Below are 18,345 nucleotides of genomic sequence, written 5' to 3' on the forward strand. Positions count from 1 at the left end.
GAGCCTTTCTATGTGGAGTTTTCATGTTCACCCTGTGTGGGTTTTCTCTGGCTTCCTCCCACAGCCCAAAGACATGCAGGTGAGATTGGTGGCTCTAAATTGCCCCATAGGTGTGAATAGTTGTCAGTCTCTGTGTGTCAGGCCTGTGACAGACTGGTGACCTATGCAGTGTGTACCTGTACCTCAGCTCCCGCTCGGTGTCCGCTGGGATTGGCGACCTGGGATAGATAATGGATGGATGGATTTTCACAGTGCCAGTTTAAGTTAAAGCCTGATGTTAAGGCCAGTGTGTGTATGAAGACAGGTCCACCGGGGCTCAGACTCTATTAGACATCTTTAAGAGCTGTCATTTGCACAGAATCAGTGCACACACACACACACACACACAGCAGATACACTTTCGGCAGATACAGTACACCCTTGAACAATGTCTCCCCTCTTTCTCCCTGCTATAAATCCCTAAGATGGTGATCGACACCCTCACTGACGTCAGCAGGGTGTCAGTGGGCTGATGTCAGTGTTTCTACTGCTGTTACAGATATGCAACTGACTTCTTTGTGATGAAATTAAACCTGACAGATAAGAAAAGGAGGTGGACAAGCAGAGAGTCAAGAGGGCAGTAGTGTCTTGTAGCAGTCAAGTCGTTGTTGGTGCTATCACACTTCTTACAGTTCAAATGTGACGGCTGCCACCATTAATTATTCCTCTTACTCCAGACCTTCTCTCTGTTCAGCAGCTTCTCTGTCTCTTTCTTCTGCTCTCTGTATCTTTCTCTCTCCTCCTCCTATGTGCACCCTCTCACCTCTTTTCTCTCACCGTTTGATCAGCGGAGCAGCAGCTCGGCAGGAGTATTTAAGGAAAGAAAAGCCCCCCCGCTTTCTTCTTTCTGTCTATCTTACATCTCACCGTGCCCTCCTCTGCTCCTCTCTTCTGTTGTCTTCTCACCTTAATATTCATCTATTCACTTCTCATTCTCACAGTTAATCTTTTTCTTCCAGAATTCTTTAGACTGTAAGATTGAACACAGTAACCACCAGGCATGTATACATGTGTCTTTAAAAGTGGGAAAAGAGAGAAGGGACAGTAGTGGTGTTCAATTACACAGCAGGAGAGTCACTCAAACTAATCTGGCCTGAAGGGGCTGCTCCAGAGACATCTGATGTCTGTGTAGCAGTGTAAAACAGGGACTGTTACACAACTGAAACTATATTTATCATATTTAAAAAGGCTGGCCTGTACTTCATTATTATTTCATAATCAACCATTAAAAACAACAAACACTTGATTTTTTTTAAACAAATATTAACTAGGTAGCCAAAGCCTGATATAGATTATTCCTCTGTGCCATACAACTCCACTGTTGGCCAAAAACTATTAAAACACAAAACTAAGCCAAACTGTTGCACTGGATGATTTTGTGTTAATCACAGTATCACCATGAACACACACACACACTGTGTTTTCATTCCTTGTGGGGACTTTACACTGACTTACATTCATTTCCTATAGACTTATCCCAACCTTAACCATAACCACTACTTGCCTAACACCCAACCCTGACCCTAACACTTAACCTCAAACCATGTTGCTACCCTAAGTTCAGTGATTTTCTGAATGGCTGAGTCCCCATTACCTGTTAACAGGTTTCGGTCCCCATAATGTAAGCAATACAAAGGCACACACTGCTGTTTAGCGTCAGTGAATCCCACATACACTATTCTGCTGCTGTAAATACTTACTGGAGCACAAAACATGTATTCAGCTGCTGAAAGATAGAAAAAAGCCCTGAACAAAAATGTGTTTGAATAACCTTTGCTTTAATAATTTTTAAAAATTAAACCATGTCTTTTTGTTAACTGTAGAAATAAATGGGCTTGACCCAAGTACCACGACACAGTAAGGAAAATAATGAGAGAGTATGCAGAATGTATATTGGTGACTTTAGGCTACAATTATAAACACTTCATGACATTCTGTACAAACTTATCAAGCAACACCTGGCCTTAAATGTGTTGTTAGCTTCTTTTTTATTATTGGCTTCTAAAAATAAAATGTATAATAACACCATTCTTATCCTTTTAACAGTCAAATATGTTGGTGTATTAAATTTCAGCATCATATTTAGTCACAGCTCAACTCATGAAAGGTGACTGAAAATACCATTTACAGCAAGCTTTTTAAAATCACTGACTCACACACATTTTCTAAAGTGTTTTTTGTTACTTGAAGGCCTTACACTTAAATAGTGCAGTCGAACCTTATTCAGACCCACACGATTTTGATGGAGATCCCAAAGTTTTCAAAGATAACAAATATATCCATCTGAATGTTGGGAAAATGTATACACAAGCCATATAAATATGTCCAGTAAAAGGAGTCTAGGGTTGTGTTTTTTTTTGTTTGTTTGCTGTAGCTTTAATGAAGAGCAGAACAGAACAGTGTGATACTGACAGAGTAAAATATGCCTTTTAAACTTTAAGGCTACTTAAGAACTGAACATGAAGAGACTGTATTGTAGCCCACATGCTCATATTTTAAATAATACAAAGCATTGTCCTAATCTGAATGTCATTTGCTGTACACAAGGCTGTAATATGTGGATTTGTATAATCAGGTTGTTGGGAGTTTATTTCACAGGGCTGAATTCCCACACTGATGCTCCAGAGGCTTACACACACACAGAAATTGTTCATTGGATGTGATAACTATTCTCAGTGAGCTGTAGAGTGATGCCTGACAGCCTCACACACCTCATCAAGTATTTAATGTAAACTATGTTTCATGCATGACTGTCTGCACGGCTGGCTGCATGTGTGTGTGCGCGCATGCAGGGGAACAACTCTTGATAAAAGCAATACACTGGCAGAAGTTAGCAGTGCATCCTCTCAATCTCCTCTCTGAATCATACATACACAGATGAGGCCTCCAGAGTTCAGCTGGTTCTGTCCATTGCCGTGGGCAGTGAGCCTTTATCATGCAGTGCATTGTGGGTATTGTTAGACACCTAGGCTGTAAAGAACGTGGGACACAGTGAAAAAATAAGATGCAAAAACTGCATGAGTGACAGCACAGGTGTAAAGAGAGAGAAAGGAATTGCACTGACAGTAATTTATAAAAAAAAAGGAGTGTATTGTAAAGCAAATGTGATGGAAAGGTAAGATTTACTGTTTGTTACATTTAGGGAAAGGATCCTTCCTAAAAATAGAGGTTTAAAATATTTCCTATCAGAGAAAACACCTGTCTACATAAGTGGCAGGTGTCTGCAAGGCTTGGCCAAAGGACATCTCACATTACTCAGCAAATATCTGCCCTGATTCTTTGCTTGAATGACAGTTTGGGCTTGTTTGAGTGCTCACACTGAAGGACTGGTGAGTGCAAGAACAAGAAGGTGACAAAGCTCCATAGAAACCTGACAAACAGTAGACAGACAATGCCCTCAACTTGTTCTTTTACAAACAAAAATATTTCAAGAATGAGAAAATCTGGCGATCCAGTAAAACGCTGTGGTTACTGCTAATGTGACTCATATCACTAACATTACACAAAGCTTGCATTTTTCTTGAAATTAATTGCAATTCAATACAAAGGCACAATCACGACCATGCTAGGTCATTAGTTAGCCTCTAAAGCTAAAGTGTTTCTTTTGGTAAAATTAGCTCATCCAGAAGGAAGAATGCCACATCCGAGTCCTTTAGCTGCTTTTAACACATTTTCCATCTAAAAAGACAAACTGACGTTAACCCTGGTTTTTGCTTTTTCTTTGTCCCACAGAACATGACCTCTTTGGCCTTAGCTGCTAAGAGCTCCTCTGTGGATAAATGTTTGAAATCACTACTTAGGGTTACAAAAACATTTTTTATTAAGTCTTTATATGTTAAATATAGTGAATAAAATACTGGAATGTCAACAAAATAGTAGTTATGCTTGCTTCATTGCTGAGCATGGTGGTAACAATCTATCAGTTCACCACTTTGGTAAAAATATCTCAATAACTTTCAAATAGATTGCCAAGACATTTTATACAGACATTCATACATCTGAGAGGATGAACCTTACTGACTTTGGTGATAATCAAATTTTTCATTCAGGCCTAAATTTCAATTTATCTAAGGCTTAGGGGGAGGTTTAAGGCCTGGTAGCTAATTGTTTGGTACTAAACAATTAAATTGTATCTTTATATTTACTAAGGAGTCACAGTGAGGTTTTGCACTACAGGAAAAAAAGTGGCATTGCAGGAATTTGTGCATTTGGTCTCATGCAATATATTTTAAGGCGTTCCCTTTCAGGGTCACAGAATATGAGAAGAGAGAATGGAAATTAATACAAATACCCTCAGCACCTGATTTACCACTGCTGCAACAGAGGGAACTGTGCCTGAAATTTAACATCAGGAGAAAGCAGGTGTAAAATTTGTGGCCCTGCTGTTGGCGTGGCAGCTGTTAGTCATCTGAGATTTTGTCATAGTTCAGAGGATGTTTGAGGAGGGAGAGGATCTTGGTCAATATGCTGCTAAATTGCGATGCTGCAGTATTTTGCGCACCTGAAGGTAATTTGCAACAGGGTTAGTATCTCCCACAGATTTCTAACCAAATACCCGTGAAACTAATGACCATAAGCCTCAACTGTACTTTTGTGCTATTTATAAAATATGTGCATGCTAAATGCTAAACACAATACAAAACATTATACCTCCACAGCATCAGCATCATTGTGAGCATTATAGCGTGCTGACATTTTACAGCACCATTTAGCTCAAAATACTAATTTGCCATAGTACAGTAGTTATAATATAATGAGCTCTTGGCTGAACTGCAGGTGGACACAGGAGGATGACACCTTGAGCTGAGGGGAGAAAGTCTGTTGAAAAGTTGAAGAATTAATTAAGCACTGCGTACCTGCAGTCCATGAAGATGGATAACAATACCAAATTGGTTGTCTCTAGAGGGAATAGCTTTACCGTCTGTAATGCCGAACAGAAAAGCCATCTACTATAACCAATGAAACAGCCTTGCTCTTCGAGATGTTCAAGTATTGTAATGTGAGGTAGAGAAAGACAGGACCAAAGAGAAACCATGAGGCAACAGACAGCCTCAAAGACATTGTGAAGCACATGATGCCGTTGGAGTCAAGAGAGAGGACTAGTTCCACTCAAAAAGCTGAAGATACATTTTTCATAATGCACAAATGACTGCTGGTCAGGATAGTGTTGTCCTAACCGCTAAGGTCCAGTTAACTCTAATGCCCAAGGTATCAAGCTAAGCTATGTACACAGTTGCATTCATAGACCTACAGTGATAAGAGAGAATAATGTTGATAATTTGTGTGGGGATGAAGTTATTTAGCAGCTCAAAAAAAAGACAAGAGTGTTTTTATTCATCCTTAACATCAACAGATGTCTGCCCCCCTTCAGCCAGGCAGATGACACTTCTGTATCACTGCCAACTGCTCCTGGATACAGATATCAGAACAACTGTCTTATGATGAGAGGCACTAAAAAAAAAAGGCACCGGGATGTAGTCGGTGTTCAGTAAGACGTTAATGTACTCCTCCATGACTGCAGTCACTGCGAGTGAAATCCAAGCATTAAAAGGACAGGTTAAATGTAGCATGTAGTGTAATCACATGCGATTAAGTGGAAGAGCAGTCAGCGTTTTCATACTCTCCTGACTCTCAGGAGGTCCAAAATTTGCACCGGACTCACAGCTACAGGTGGGCCACTGAGCCAGGTGTCAAGCCAAACAGCAAACAATCTAGCTCCCTTTCACTTCAAGCTAACTCCAGATTTAAAGAATCCTCAACAGAAGCATTGAATTCTACCCATGTTCCTCTGGGTTTTGTTAAATTATTTAAACAATCTCTCATTTGGCCTATAAAATGAAGTAATGTACCAGTCTCACATTTGGTTTATGTGCCTCAACTCCTACAGCCAAATCAGGGCTCATCAGACAGCACAGAGGTAAATCAGGCTTTGTCATGAAGGACTTTAACAGCCAGGTCCTGAATATCACTTCATATGTGATCTCTGCATTCAGTAGAAACTGGGAGGGTGGCCTTTACCTATTGAACAAACTCAGGAGTGGAAATGGTTGCAGCTGATAGTAAAAAAAAAAAAAGAAAAAACTGCAGAGGGACCTGCTCTTCAAATCTGAGTATTTTGCACAGCAGACAAATATCCAAGCTCAGTTTCATCAAGTGTCCTATTAAGCTATGACAGTGAGCCAGCATGTGCAACACCAGGTCTCTGGAACTAACTCACTTAAATGGAATTCAGTCACTTTAAAGGTTATCAATTACACCTGTGCTTCTCCTGCTACGCCAAGCCAAAAATGTCGGCCGTGAAAAAGGTCTGTTGAATTTGGCAAGCAGCAAGGAGCTGCTGAAACATGGTGTTCAGCCCTGATATCCTTTCCTTTGTCACCTTGAGTCTGTCCACCTGTCCGGCAAAGGACAAAGGCTGCAGTCCATCTTGTTAAAACAGACAGCAAGCACAGGCAGCGAACAGAGGTTTTAGAACGGGCAGTTCATAACCATAGACATTAGATCCCACTTGGGAGTAGTTCAATTCAGCTTTATTTGTATAGTGCCAAATGACAACAAAAGTCTTCTCAGGACACTTTACAATGTAAGATCTAGACCTTATTATTATAACATAGAAGAATCCAACAAACCCACCTTCTAATTCCAAGCACAAGGAGTATCACCATAGCGTTACACCGACTTGGCGGCTATCTTTCAAAGTAAGAAGTTGAAATCAATAGCAAAACTTGTGACTCCTGTTGAGCCTCCAGTTTAGCTTTTGCTTCTGGTGTGAACATAATTCAGTTCATGTTTGTACAAGGATTCTTCTCATAAAGTAGACTTTCAGGATTTTCTTGTCCATGTGAAGCTCTATATACTAATGTAGGTCAGTGATGGGTAAAAGTGGACAGATAACCCTGTTTTTAAACATCTATGTGGTTACAACTAGACAATTTATGGCCTCATTCAACAGTGCTGCATAAAGTTCATTTAAATGAAAGATATCTGACACTGACAAGTACGATAACAAATTGCTATTTTATGATTTTATAACTTTACCCAAGTACACACAATGAGGCAGTCCAGTGTCAGTTTCAATACAAATCCATCAAAATTACACTTTACTCAAATTTGAAGTGCTTGCTCTTGATCAGCAGATGGGGTTTGCAGATGTTCAAATTTCCAAATTTGATGATTTTAAAGGATAAGGCCAGTGACTTTCTATGTTTTGGTTACTTTCCACAAATCCCATACAGAGTTTAAAACCAACAGGGAATTTCATGTACTCACCATGATGTCTGTGAATCCAGAAGCTGGTTTAGTGCGATAGCATTGCAAGCCAACACAAGAATGTGCAACTGACTCTTTCTTGGTTCAGAGACTGCAGGAAAGTAATAGTAGTTCTTAAGGCTTAGAGCTTGTGTTTGACAAAAGGCACAGGCTGCCCCGCAATTTTTCTGAGGAAGAAAAAAAACAAGTCACCCGGTGTAGCAGTGTGGCTCACTGGTGTGTTCTCAGTAGTTTTCAGATAACAGTGGAGGTTAACGGCACAGACCAATACACAGGTGAGTCTAGCCGTGGAAACAGCTACACAAGACTTTTCTTTGTGGATAAACTGGCAGTGAACAAAAGAAACAAACAGGCTCATACTGAAAGGGACTAATCAAAGTACGTGGTGCATGTGTGAGAAGGGCAGAGCTGGAGGGAATCCCTAGGGCCAGCTGAGAGTTTCAAGACTTAATTCTGACTTAATATTATTAGACAAAAGAGTTGACAGTTGATTTCCAGAAAGAAAGGAAAAGGAAAAAGTTACACCATCATCAGCTCTCACCAATAATCAGCAGATTTAAATAGTTTATTCTTACAAATATTTGGGAGTTCATACCGATATGAAATTGAATTGGTCTGCTGTTCAAGTTGTGTTTAGAAAGGTTGTTCTTACTGAGAAAATTAAAGTCATTTGAGATTAATAAGCAGTTCTTAAGTGCTTTTTAATCATACTAGACCAATAAAAGTGATTATAATTATCATTCATCCATATGTCCAGAAGAACAAACTGAGGAAAACATAAGGTGGAGATAGGGCAAAGATCAGCATCATGGCAGAAACAGCAGATAAACTACTGTTTGCAAGAAATAGCTGCAGTCCATAACCACACAAGGTTGTCGTTTTGTTACACAAAATATGAAGTATTCATTAGATAGCTTGGCATGTGTTGGTTGGTAGATTTTTGAATTTAGACAGGGCTAGACTAACTGGTTTCCTCCTCTCCAAGAGCTAAGCTAAGCTATTTGCTCAACTTAATGCTCAACAGGACAATGGTATCAATTTTCAAATCTTAGCAAGAAAAAAAAGAAACATAAGCATATTTTGCAAAATGTAGAGATATTCCTTTAATAATTAACTTCCTTTAATTTCTGTGATACTGGGAATTGGATTATGTTACCATGGCAAAAACCTCAATTAAATTAAATTAATAAACGAAGGGGGGAAAAGTACAGTAATTCTAAAAAGTAAAATTAGAATCACTGGAAACTTTGAAATGTAAGCTTATTACCCAAATCAGCATTTATTAGTTTTTATTTAATATTTATTCAGTGTAGAGTTTTTTTTAAATTGTATGATGAGTAATTAATTCTATAGGGATTTTTAAAGTTAATTTGATGGGTGAAAGGTGGGGTCCACTGGATAGGTCGCCAGTCTATCACAGGGCTGACACTTAGAGACACACACACACACACACACACACACACACACACACACACACACACACACCACGGAGGGTAATTTAGAGTCGCCAATCAACCTAAGCTGCTTTGAACTGTGGGAGGAAGCCGGAGTATCCACAGAGAAAATATGCATTGAATTATGCTGTGTCATCCTTCAATGAAGTACGATTGTGGAACCAGTTACCTTTTGACATAAAAGTGCTTGGTCCATCTGTGTTTAAATCTAAGCTCCAGACACACTCTTATTTTCTGGCCTTCTTGGCCTACTAATCTTTTTGTCTTGTCCCCTGCTGTTTGCCAGTCATCGATGCTGTTAGTATGGGTCAGTTTTGCTGGTATGTGTCTCTCTATGCATTTTATAATTTGCTGTGTTTAAATGTGCTCTAGAAATTAAATGTACTTATTTTCTTAACTAGCCTAAAGTGTTTGCATTATTATCTGTCACTTTGCAAACTTGAATGAGAAGTGACAAAGATTTTCCTTCTCTGGGCTGCAAATTATTCCTGTAATCCTGATTTTACCCTGAAGGCTGATGACAAGAATGCTAAACATTATTTTTGGTGGTCACGCTGATCACTCAGTAGGATGCTGTAAACAGCAGTCTGAAGAAATGAAAACTGGTAATTTAGAGGTAGAGCTCTGACAAATTACTGTTTCCAGGATTTAATGAGTAAAGCAACACAAACGTAAATTAATGCCATCTTTTATAATGAGTAATGACTATTATAGTACTGTTTGTGGATGACAAACACAATATTATCAACAAAAATACACCAAATACAAAGGATATAATGAAGCCTCTGAATGCTGGGGCATGGTCTCACTTTTAATCATTCATGTTAGTTACATACGTGCACAAGCTGTCCTCATTTGTCAATCAGGAGGTGTTGTGGCTGGGGGAGGTGGGTGACACTGAGGGGACAATGCCCAGTGGCGAGTATGTCCCCCCCAGGGGGAGTGCTGAGTGCCTCTTTCTCTCTCGGCCTGGAGCTTCATCGTTTATAGATGAGACAAAATAAAACAAACACAACAAAATGGTGTGAAGTCTGAGAGCTGTAGCTCTCACATGGACACACTCTTACACATAGAGCTCGTAGCGGGAGACGCACACAGAAGCAGTTTGTCCAACTCTTTCCATGCCTCTCAGCATCTCCCAGTGAGCAGCAGTCAGGTGGAAACCTTCTATTAGAATAAAAACAACCCTACACACTGTGTATGCATGTGTCAGACTGGGTGTACTGTAACATTCATGGAGTGATTAGACAAGTTATTAAAGCTAAATTTACTCTAAATGTTCTGTGTCTATTTCTGCACCTGGAAGTACCTTGATTAGCATACAGCAATTAGCAAAAGCATAGCCTGGCAGAGCTATTAATGTGCATGAGAGAGAAAGAGAAATGGTAAGGTAGGGGTTAATTATGATTAGTCATGCATGACATCTCTCCACTGTGCACTTATTTGAGATTTAAAGTGCTCTACCAGGGAAGCCATGTTGCTTTTGTTGCTCAAACTGGGCTGACTGACAGAGACTGTGGTGTCCATCAATCATAACCTCACAGCATTTACTAAAACCAGCAGAGACTCCTGTGAAAGGAGTTGTTTAAGATCCTTAACAGAACACAAGGGTTAAGCCCTGGTATTAAAGTGGCAATATCTAGTGATTTAGAATTGCACTTCCACAAAGTTGGCAAACATGCTTTAAAAAAGAATAGTTAAAATTCATGTTACAAAATGCTCATTCCTACATTTCAAGCTAGTTCTTGAAATACTGATGCTTTAACCTTTACCTTTTGTTTTGGTTGACTGTCACAGCTCTCAACAGTTTTTGGCGGCAGCTGTTTTCAGTAAAATAACCCTCATAGATTCACACTAATCTCTCAGCTCAGCACCAACGGGCAAACAGACAAAGTTAGCAGCTAGTAGGTGAACACAGTGGAGCATTTAGCAGCTGAAGAGCGAAATATTTCCCTCAGGAATTTATGAAACAACTGCACAAGAGCAGCTGTTTGCTAACATGTTTGACATAACATCTTTAAAAGGTGATATGTCAAGTTGTGTTTGTTTCCTCAGTCAGAGAAAATCAATTAATGCTGTGTAATAAATAAATATACAACTCCCAAGCCCAGTATTAAAGCCATAGTTTGACATTTTTGGGAATGAGCCTATTTGCTTTGCTGTTGAGAGTTTCTGGCTGAGGTTTGCACAGTAAATATGTTAGTCACTGCCAAGAGATGGTTGGTTTAGCTTAGCATAAAGACTGTTAGCAGGGGGGAAAGAGCTAGCATGTTCCTTTCCAAAGGTAACAAAAAGTGTTTATCAGCACCTCTAAAGCTCACTGTCTAACAGATAGTGTTGAATCTGTATAGAAAAAAATAAAGGGTAAAAACAGGCCGGGGTTTTAATGTGTTAACTACTAATTTTCAGGCTGTGCAACGCTAACCGTCTGCTGGCTGTAGATTCATAAATTTGAGTAGTAATCTTCTCATCAAAATTAACGTACTATTCTTAAAGTAAGTTACAAAGGTTGTGTTTGACCCGCATTTATTATTATTATTTTTTTAATTATTATTTTTATTTTATTTTTATTTTTTTTTAAAGACGTGTGTAAGATGCTACGCTGACAGTCTGTGCGTTTTGGCTTGACCTTATCACGCTAATTATGCACACAGAAATACGTGCTTTGTCTTCCACGCTGACAGTCTCTGTGCTGTGGATTACATTGTTTACGTTGGTTCTTTTTGTTCACCTGTCCGTTCTCATCCTTTGCTATCCTAGTTCCTGTCGTTAGTTTGTGTGTTTACCATCCTGGTCTCCTTAGTCATCACTGCCCTTCCCTTGTTGCATGTATTATGGACCTTGTTTTGTTGTCATGATTTTATTCCATTAAACCACCTTTTTTTGTACTAGCACCTGGGTCAGCCATCTTGAGTCCAACCCCAGTTCTCCCTCACCAGGACTAAACCATAAAAAATACGACTAGTAGCTTAGAAAACCTTTAATGTGAACAGAAATGAGATAGACTGCGTCAATCAAACTTCATCTGTCAGAATTAGCCTGCGGAAAGTCCACCATCACAGCTGTGAAATGAGTTGTTTTGCCCTGAATCAGACACCCAAAACAAAATGTCGTTCTTGAATATATGTCAGTTCTTAGGGCAAAATGAGCCCGTCCTTCGTCCCTGGCAGGTGGATAACTTTGACAGTTAAATGCTGCCAATCCCCCCCCCCATCACTCACATAGAGGTCCACATACACACATAGAGGCCTGAATGTCAACATGTTGAGAGAAAGTGAAACATTTCATTTTCCTTAAGCCTGTGATCTCCTAAAAAAAAAAGGAAAACACACCAAATTTCACACCAAAACACACACACACACACTTTTACACAGCAAGTGCAAACCACTGGAGGCTGAGAATAGATGTTCCAAGTTGGATGCAGTTGATGTAACTATTACTTCTCTACTCTTTTCTGCTCTACTCTCCCCTGGTTTATGTTACACCTATCTCGTCTTCTCTCCCTCCTCCTCTGCTACTGCTGCACTCTCAATTCTTTCGATTCATCTTCTCTCTCACTCTTCTTCCTCTCCTTTCCTCTCTTCTGACTAGGCTCAACTCACTCCAGTATTTTTAGTATTTGTGAGTAGGCGTTGCCAGGTCCTTATGAATTTTCATGGGTTTGTTTGGTGTGTAGGTTGACACGCTGCTCCCCCACCCCCCTTCTGTCTCTCTCTCACACACATACAATCACAACAGTTTAAGAACACAAGCATGCATGCAAACACACACATACACACTTAATTTGTGTGTAGGCTGACTTCTTGTTAATGAGGATGTTTGGAGTCTTGGGAAGAGCTAACAGCCTACAGTGAGCCTGTCAAGTCAGTGCTATCACCCTCATCGTCCTCCATCATCCTTTGCTCCATGTCTTATTTTTCCCTCTGACTTATGCCTCTTGTTTTCCTTCTGACTCCTCTCCAGAGCAAATGGAGATGTTCTTAATCCAGGAAATTAATTATCTTCATTTATTTGCTTCATCTCACGCCCCTACAGTTGTAGAACGCCCAGTCTTGTATGTGTGTGTGTCTGTGTGTGTGTGTAGCCCTAGGATTATATCTGTGTATCTGCAGGAATATGCACATGCATGTATGAGTGTGTTGTGTGTTACTGCAAGAAACACGTATGCCACTCCTGTGTGTTACAGTAATTGCATTACAGGCTGATATATGGGACAGCTCAATTCTGTTAATTAAATAAGAGGCAGAGGCTTGTGTCTGAGTGTGTTTTGTTACTCTGCCCATTACTAGCATATGGATCACATCAGGAAGAATTAGGCCACTGTGGTCTTCGCACCCTGTCTCAAGGGAAGCAACATAGTTAAACACACACATACATATGCATGTACTCACATACTGTTCACAAACAGGCTTTTAAGGCATTGTAGACTATCTGTAGTGTGTTTTGTGATGTTTTCTGCACGAGACATTTCAAAGAAATGTCTGGATGGCTGCAGTGGGACCCCCCTTTTCCACTGGCTGCAGCTGGTCTGTGGCTTTTGACAGATCCTCCAGCCTCAGTATGTTGTTTTTCAGCATCCATAAGTGAGTTTCTGAGAGAGAGAGAGAGAGAGAGAGAGAGCAAGTGTTTGTGTATGTGCTCCCCTCTCCTGTCCCACTTCAGCCCAGATTAGAGTGTCTGTCTCTCTAGGGAGACTAAAATATAAAAATAAAGCTTTGTTTTAAAACCAGAACACTGATGTAAACACACACACACACATACAGTACAGTATGTATACAGTACACACTACACACAGTGACACAAACACATGCTTATGCTAAGATTACATTATGAAAGCCTGTGGAGAGTGGGGCAGAGAGAGCCCTTTAGCAGCAGAATCTCACAAATGGCAGTAGGTAGCTGGATAGACAGCGAATTAGCTAGCTAAACACTATCTAATAAAGCTTACTTTAACATAGAGCTTGTATTCAGTGGCTTTATAGATCAGTAATAAGAACTTTTAAGTTGTGAAATATATCTATGGCTGTTTACTTTTTTTCAGCTAGCACTTGAATAACAAAGGACATTTTCAAAAGTTTCTTTCTGAACAAGCTTAAGAGTCTGCAACCACACCGTTACATCTGTGAGGCTAAACTTTAAGAAATTTAGTAGGTTTAGTTGTTTAAACTCAAAGCTAACTTCAGAATGCTAATATGCTCACAGTGATAAGGATCACCATCTTAGTTACTTTAGCATACTAATATTTGCCGAGTATGAATAAACACCAAGTACAGTTTAGTTTTGCAGGAGCCTGGAAACAAATCAATGTTTTGGATAAATTAAAAGGTTAAAGTTATTGCAATTCCTCCTGAATGATAGGCTACATGAATTCAAAGTCATTCAAAAGTTGAAATATTTCACTGTAAAACAAAGATGTCAACCTAATGCTAAAACATTTCACTGAAATGTGAATCACATGACTATAAGAATAACAATGTGTCAGTCAAATAGCGCATTTCCTTAAAATCAGCTTGGCTACAACATGTTCCTTCTAGTTTGGCTTGATCAGTCAGTTCTCTCTAAATGTCCAACAAATGTGAAATGTTGTCTCGCCACTGACCCCTGTCACTGTTGTTACTCTCCTCTGTTTACTTGTCCCAGTCAGTGAGGGGCCGACACTGAATGCCGATGATGGGCGATATGCACATGCACAGAGCAGTGAGACATTAAAAAAACCCACATAAATTTCGATCTGATTGTTCTGACAGGGCTTGCATAGTCAGAGATCGCACATGAATCAGATCTTAGACCACATTTGGTCTGATTTGAAAAAATTTGATTTGATTTGTTCAGATCAGATCTGAGTCACTTTGAGAGAATTAAAAAAAAACTGATTTGGGTCACTTCAGCGGGTAATGTGAATGTAGCTAAAATTGTCCTTTCTTATGACATAGTTCTAATCTATAAAGCATAGTTAGATAAATAGATAAAAAGATTAATCAACAAGAGAAGTATAAAAATGTAACCTTTACTTATTTACAGATTGTACAGAGGTACTGAGTGACAAGGTAGTATTTACAACAACTAGTAGCTTAGAAACCCCTGAACTTATACACAAGTGAAATACACAACAGGCAGACCCAGAGGAATACACACCAATGCACATCTCCCCCTAGTGCTTTATGTATGTATATGTGTGTACACCTGGCCCAAGCTAAGAACTGTGCTGAGACTGGGAACATCTTCCTTGATGGCAGCTTGCGTTGTGCAGGACCCAGGGAGCACAACCATCTAGGGCTCTGGTGAGAAGTGGTGCACTAACCAGGGTGGAGAGGAACATTGGTACATGTAGCCCAGTGGATCTAACTCAGGGAGAACATAGGTGTTGCAGCAAAATAGGTACCACCAGAAACACGAGCAATTCATGCAATTTAAAAAAATAAATAAATCAAAAGAACAAAATAAAAGTTGGTGTAAAAATATCTGTGATGGTGGACATACTAATAAAACTCACTCTACAAGCTCTCCTACCCACAACAGTGCAGACACAACGTGTGTGTGTGTGTGTGTGTGTGTGTGTATGTGACTGTTGGTGTTATATGAGTAAGAGCCAGGTCAAATGTGTGGGATGAAGGGTAGAGAGTACTGAAAAGTACACACACACACACACACACACACACACACACAAACTCCAAATACACACATCATCCTTTGCCTTTTATAAATACCTGCACAGTGCAAAACACACACACTCGCTCAGACTCAGAGGTGAAACAGCACAGGGTTGTAGTGGTAGAGAACTATGTGGGTGGGAGGAGGTTTGTATTAACCACCAGGCTGGACTATCATTATTCACTGAGTGTGATTCACATGAAAGACCCAGCTACTGTATGGGCTTAGTTACATGTAACTGGTCTGATAACCCAACAGTGTGAGGACTGTACAGTGGGGTCCCAACCAACCGACGACACACCAGAGGAAAATAAAATCACACAAGAGTTTAAAACATGCCAGTCTTTTTTTAAAGAAGCAGAATAAAATCCACAATATTATTGAAATGATTTCAACACTTAATACCATTCAAATCAAACAAATGAAATCAGTTTCTAACTTTTAAAACAAAAATTTCTTTGTACAGAAGTATAATATTGCAACCTGATATTGTGCATATAACTCACACACCAAACCTGTTAGGGTTACCAAAAGAGGGGCAGCGTTCACCGTTCAAAGGTGCATTTTTTGTTTCAAACTCTCTTGCATTCTTTGCAGCCAGTATATATAGATGTGTGTGTGTGTGTGTTGTGTGAGACACAGAGTAGAAAGAAAGAGAATAGAGATAGATGCTCAGATAATGGAATATCAAGTCCTTTTTCTATTAAAATCCTTGTGCTCAAAATCAATGCCCTTACTCAGTAGATTATGGATCTCTAGAACACACACACACACTGCCAGCTCGTCGAGTGTGTGTGTGAGTGCTGCCTCTGTAACAAGTCACTTTGCAAACTCTCTGCTTTGCCACGTAACTCTCTCTGCTGACACACAGCACCGTGTTCTCGTCAACAGAGAGCCATAAAAGTACCAGCTACTCTGGGGCTTGTTCAGTATGAATTTGATGAGTAAATCTACAACAGTGATGCACTCAGCCTCTAAACTCACTATGGATACATTAAATGGGCCGCAAGTTATTTTAGTCAACATATAAAGTTATTAGAAAAAAGTACTGTATCCTACGAGAGCCAGTTTCGAATCTGATTAATTCTTATGACTACTGACATTAAGTGAGTTCCAACAATATTTTGAGTTTTAAACACCACGACTGAACTTTACTCTTCTGATAATCAATCTACTCTATAGAAGGAAACAGGGGAGGAGCAAAAAAACGGAGTAATTAAAGGTATAAACAAAAACTGACAAAGGAAGAAGAAAAGGCTGGAAGAAGGGATGTGCACAGGAAAAGTTTAAAAAGAGAGAAAGCTTAAAAGTTGGTGTTGTGTTTACTGCATGATAATAATCTAACGAAACATCTGACCTCACGATGGAAGCCAACAGAGCTGTGCCATTAAGGGTGCCCTAAAACCCAATATCAAAAAGAAATAACAGAAAAGAAAACATCTTTCTAGCGAATGACTGAGAATATTCAGATTTTTCAGTATAAAAGTGTTTTTGGTCAAACGTCTGTGTTAGGTGGCAGGATATAAAAACTACAAAGTGCACAAACAGAAGCTATTTCATAGCCTCATCACACACCCACCCTACACTACTATCCTATACTACTGCGTATGTGCGTGTGTGTGTGTATATCTATATATATTTATATATATATATATATGTGTGTGTGTGTGCATATATGACCCTGTATAGGAGTGTAACTGTAACACAGGGCAGTAGGAAGCATGCAGTATGACCTGAAGGCTAGCTAAGACAGGAAGCAAGGATGCTGTGCTGAATGCCTCCAGATGTAGAAACACTAGAACACACACTCTCATCCTGAGAGGCATTTACTTGTGGACGTGCTTGGTCCACTTTTTTGGAATGTTCAATTAACTGACATCAACAATAACACACAGTTGGTAGTTTTTCTACTTCTCCCATAAAAACAGACACAGTGTGTGTGAGTGTTCGAGTGCTTGAATATCTGTGGGCAGGAGCTGATACTTCTCAGACCTGTGTCCTGACCAGCTGCAAGCCTTCCAGTCTCATCTATTACATAGATAGTCATTTCCATTCAAGTCAAGGATTACTCTAGTGTAGTTTACTACTCTTTAAGCCATGCTGGCAGTGCAGTTTGGAGGCTCAGATAACATACGGGTTGATGATAGAAATCATAGTGCAACAAGAAAGTCCTGGAGAGGGGTGGCTGTGTTTAGTTGGACTGTGTGTGTGTGTGTGTGTGTGTGTGTGTGTGCGTGTGTAATCTCAGAAAGAAGGTGGGTTTCTGTGTCTCCATCTCCAAGAGGCTGGTGAGAGGGCAGGACAAGGTGGCTCATCTTCCAAACACTCCACTGTATCTTTCATAGATCCCACTGTTGGATTTTGTGTCCCTCTTATTCTACCAGGATTTCGATCTGTCTAGTCAGAGGTATTGCCAGTTGTTGCCCACATCTTGAGGCCAATACACAAACTGACACACATGCTTTATTTTGGACTGTGCCCCCGGATGTCCTTGTGATCCCATCTCAGCCCTCTAGAGGGTGTGATTAAGAAACCATGATTTATTGTATTTATTTAGCATCACCATTAACCTTTGAGTCCAGATGGACACTCTTGTCTTTGACCTGTGCGTCTGTGTGTTTCTATATGTGTGCTTAGAATCAAAGCTGCCCGATCCGGCCACACACACCTCTTTCTCGCATGCGTGTGTTTAGTGTGTTTTGGTGAGAGTAAATGTGTTGTGTGTGACTGTTAGACATCAGACTCGATGCTCGGCATGCGGCGGTACAGCCGGGGACGGTTGCCGCCTGCACTCGAGGCTCGAGGTGCTGTCACATAGCTCATTGGCTGAGCGGCAGCAGGTGGGACCATGTAGGCCACCACAGGGGGCTCCTGCTGAGGGTAGAACACCTGTTGGTCAACATGGCTGGCATGCTGGGTGATGTGATGGGTG

At 40.1% G+C, this 18,345-nt stretch overlaps 1 protein-coding gene across 2 annotated transcripts in view; it reads right to left on the reverse strand.

Moving 5' to 3' along the window:
• Positions 1-11,795: 11,795 nt before the first annotated feature.
• grin2ab (glutamate receptor, ionotropic, N-methyl D-aspartate 2A, b) overlaps positions 11,796-18,345 on the reverse strand; it is a 112,169-nt gene continuing 105,619 nt past the window's right edge. For both annotated transcript variants that reach the window (XM_020622761.1, XM_020622762.1), the window contains one exon: positions 11,796-18,318. In XM_020622761.1, coding sequence (XP_020478417.1) covers positions 18,144-18,318 — 175 coding nt within the window. In that variant the 3' untranslated portion in view covers positions 11,796-18,143. The remainder of the gene's footprint in view (positions 18,319-18,345) is intronic.

The sequence above is a fragment of the Monopterus albus genome, unplaced genomic scaffold (genome assembly GCF_001952655.1).
Source record: "Monopterus albus unplaced genomic scaffold, M_albus_1.0 scaffold288.1, whole genome shotgun sequence".
Taxonomy (NCBI): Eukaryota; Metazoa; Chordata; class Actinopteri; order Synbranchiformes; family Synbranchidae; genus Monopterus; species Monopterus albus.